This window comes from Atta cephalotes (genome assembly GCF_000143395.1).
Source record: "Atta cephalotes unplaced genomic scaffold scaffold00015, whole genome shotgun sequence".
NCBI classification, from domain to species: Eukaryota; Metazoa; Arthropoda; class Insecta; order Hymenoptera; family Formicidae; genus Atta; species Atta cephalotes.
In genome coordinates this window covers 5,280,107-5,284,297 of record NW_012130079.1, presented here as the reverse complement: position 1 = coordinate 5,284,297, position 4,191 = coordinate 5,280,107, and the positions used below count along the sequence as shown (strand labels likewise).

The 4,191-nt window shown below is 24.9% G+C and overlaps 1 protein-coding gene across 1 annotated transcript in view; it reads left to right on the top strand.

Annotated features, from left to right (window-relative positions):
* Positions 1-4,191, top strand: part of LOC105618111 (monocarboxylate transporter 12) — an 11,767-nt gene that overhangs the window by 3,699 nt on the left and 3,877 nt on the right. Inside the window, exons 3-4 of the mRNA XM_012199651.1 lie at positions 1,971-2,111; positions 2,811-2,999. Of these exons, the coding sequence (XP_012055041.1) occupies positions 1,971-2,111; positions 2,811-2,999 (330 nt within the window). The remainder of the gene's footprint in view (positions 1-1,970; positions 2,112-2,810; positions 3,000-4,191) is intronic.

Sequence of the window (4,191 nt, the reverse complement as noted above, 5' to 3'; positions counted from 1 at the left end):
TATTTACAACATATCTTTTTACAAGTTTCTTTGCAAATAAAAAGGTTTCATGAAGTTAGAGAATTTTTGAATAATAATTTTTCATTTTTTATCTTTTTAAAACTTCAAGAGAGAGAGAAGTGTGCCTAATAAATTCATTTTAATGAGAGGCAAAGAAAACTTTTACATTATGAATGAGTTGCTTTACAAAAATACATAATTTTTATAAAATAATTTTTATTTTATAAGATTAACCATAAAATTAATTCAAAAGCTATAAAAAAATCGTATAAAAAAATTATTAAAAGTCATTCTACACATACATAACGGCAAGCAAAATTTTTAATGCATTTTCATTCCAGCAGCAATTGAATGTCTATCGCATAACAATATGTCATATCAAAGAAACTGCATTTCATTGGAATATTATATTGCATAAAAATGTAGTAACTAATTTATGTAATAATTAATAAGTAAGTAAATTCTTGAATAACTCTTGAATCATGTTTACGAAGAATATAAATACAGAATATGTCATATTTTAATCTTTGAATTTTTTCACAAGTCCTATATTTTAAAATTGGAATACTGTATGATCTTTAGAGTTTACATTTCTTTGACATATCATGTCACAATGTTGATGCAACACGTTTTGTACAAGACACTGAAAATGTGATAAGGATAGCTGTATTTCTGTTGAATATACGTAACTGATAAATTTGTTTGTACAATATGACGATATAATATGCTCGTATGTGGAATCTTCCTGATATATATCGAGTCGATAAAATTGCATATATATTGTGTGATGTACACTTGTGTTCGCACCAAGTTAGCATCGTAATAAACAACCGTTTGTATGACCAGTCTCAAGGATCTTCGTAGTGAAGAAATATAAATATAGGAACATTTCTATTTGACGTTCAATTTATCGTCAAACTCGTTCAACAACATTTCATGCGTTTAAATTCGCGATCTCATATTCACGTTGGTGACATCGATAATTAACAATTACATTTCGTAAACATGCTAAATATAAATATTTATATAATATATAATTATATTATATGCGTAGTATGTAATCATTCGAAAGTAAGATTTGAAGGGAAATACAAGACAATAATATATATGTCACTTTGGGAAAATTATATAGCACGAACCCTTCATGTACAGAACATCTATAATCAGCGATATAAACACGTAGCAAAATTGGATTATATCTGGGATAAAGAGACGTAAGCTACAATTTATCCTTGATGTTGTGAAAACTATACATTCCGTTCTGAACAAATTAGAAATTATTTATGCACAGTAGTTTATGTTTGCATTTTATGCATGTAATTCTTTTTATTATTATGTAATACAAAAATTAGCTAATGATAGATTAGAATTGAAATCATGCGTAAAATTAATCAAAATAAAATAGATATAAATAAAAATAGAAATTAAAGTATAGAAAAATCTCCATAAGTATTTTGAATTTATAATACGCTTTTTATTTATACGCTTTTTATTTATAATTAAAAAATTTTTTTAAATAACATCTCGAATTTATATTTTCAATTATGTCATAAAACGTGCATTGTTTTAAATATACATTTCTAAATTCGACATAATTTTATATTACATAACATCGTTACCATATTAATGTTATACTCATTAAAATTAAAAGAATTAGTACACAAACATATGTGTGTATATTGTTGTGCAACTTGTTTGCCATTATAATAATGACATTTGCGCTAAGTTACGTACAATCAATATACGTAATAATTAATATATTTTCTTAATATATTTATTAATATATTTTCGAATAAAGGAAAAAAAAACTGGGATCACACACATATCGATAAAAAGCGTATAAAGAATGATCACACAAAAATTTGCATGTTTTCATTCAATCAGATATTTAGTTAAAATTAATAAAAGTTAAAATTCGCAAATTATCAGTAAAGCGACGACTTTGCGAATTAAATTATTGCTTTTCTCAGGTCCCTTTGTATCCGCCCTCGCCAATCGATATGGCTTTAGACTGGTGGCGATATTAGGAAGTGTGATAAGCTGCGCCGCCTTCGTCCTCGCGTACTTCAGCACTTCTATCGAATTCCTTTACATTTCTTATGGTGCCATCGGTAAGTTCTTTACTCTGTTTCGGATATGTCTTGTCGAAGTACTTGGCGTCTCCGCTGAGAAATTGTTTTTGTCAATTTCTCTTACATACGCGATATTCCTAACTGTTTTATCCAATTCTGCGGAAAATCTTACCGAGGATCTGTATTCCGGTTTTGTAACTCTTAACGGCAGTGTCGTTATCATTATATGTACAATTTTTTTTATTATATATGATATTTACTCAATAATCGTCACTAACATTAAGAATATAAAAAGGGATATTGATCTGCATTTATTATCAATATTTAAATATCAACATTAACTTAAAATTATTAAAAATGTCATTTAATCATTTTAAGAATTATAAAAAGAATGCTAATTCAAATAGATTTTAAAATAATTTAAAGTTAATGCTATATATTAAAGTAATAATACTATATATTAAAGATTAGGATCTGCATTATAAACAAACACTTTAAATTCTTTGGAATAGATTCCCACTCTAAAGAGTAAAAATTGAGGCAATCATAAAAAAGAATGGAATCAATTTTCAATCTTTAAGAATAAAATTTCATTTTTCAGAATGAGCGTTTTAAAAGTTTTAGAGAGAAAATTGAATATCTAAGATTTCCTAATAAAGATTGATTCATACATTTTTTAACAAATCAATATTAGATTTATAAAAATTTTTTTTTTAAGATAAAAACTTTTTTTCTTAGGTGGCATTGGGGCAGGTCTAATATACGTGCCGGCCGTGATAACTACCGGTTTTTATTTTGAAAAATGGCGAGCCTTAGCCACAGGTATCGCAGTATGTGGTTCCGGTATCGGTGCATTTTTGCTCGCACCGCTTTCGAATATACTCTTGAAAACTTTTGGTTGGAGAGGAGCTTTTTTGTGTCAAGCAGGTGAATATTGATTTATTTAAAAAAGGAAAGCATATATTTAAAAAAAACTGTTAAATTGAAAACTGAAAACAATATAATTTTAGTCAAAATTTAATTTTTTTGCTATAGAAGTAAATAATGCACATTTTAATTAAAATTTTAATTAAAATTACAAGTATGTATTGCCATTCATATAATATCGATACAAAAAATTTGAATTCATTAAAATTATGTGAACAGCAATTCTTGCAATTTTAATTAAAAATTTAATTAATATATATTTCTATGTGAAATATTGTTTTTATAAAAATATTATGATATAAATTATTCAATTATAAATGATTTAGTTTTTTTCCTGCAAAAAAATTGAATAAATTCATTGAGTCTATCATAAAAATAAAAACACCCTATTATATATATTACGCAATTGGCACAATAAAAAAAAAGTAATAAAAAATTGTTTACTTTTTTCTTCCAATTTTTCTTAACTAAACTTTTAATTAAATTTGCTGATTCTATGATTTTATTAATGTTCCTCATTAAAGAAAAATGATAGTAACGTGATTGCTCTTTTCCTTAATATCATAGTACGTCACGTATATTTACTTAGATAATATATAATTTGCATGAATAACATAAACGGTTCAGCTACATATATATTCAGATACACATCGCTTATGCCAAGAACAGTCAGATCGTGTAAGATAAAATTAACGTCTAAAAGATACCGTTTGATTGAGCAATCAGTAAAATTATACGAAATGCTTATTACTTCCCTATAATTTTATTTCGCGATTTATGAACTGACGTTTGCGTATAATCAACTGTCAAATATGTTTATATTAAAATTATTTCGGAAGTCTAATATTAAATGTGTAGAAAACAATCAATTATAGTACTTATGGTAACAATCTGTTTCGCATATTATGCGTCATAAATAAATATGTTATTAAAGAAACTTATATATTTAATAGATTAATGTGATATATCTATATGTAAATGTGTACATATATAAGTATATATAAATGTGTATATTTATAAGTATATATAAGTATATATATATATATATATATATATATATATATATATAATAATTATATATATATATATATATTATATATATATAATAAATAAATATATATATAATATATATATTATATATATATATAATATAATATNTATCGTCTTAGACACTACCGAACGGACGAGTATT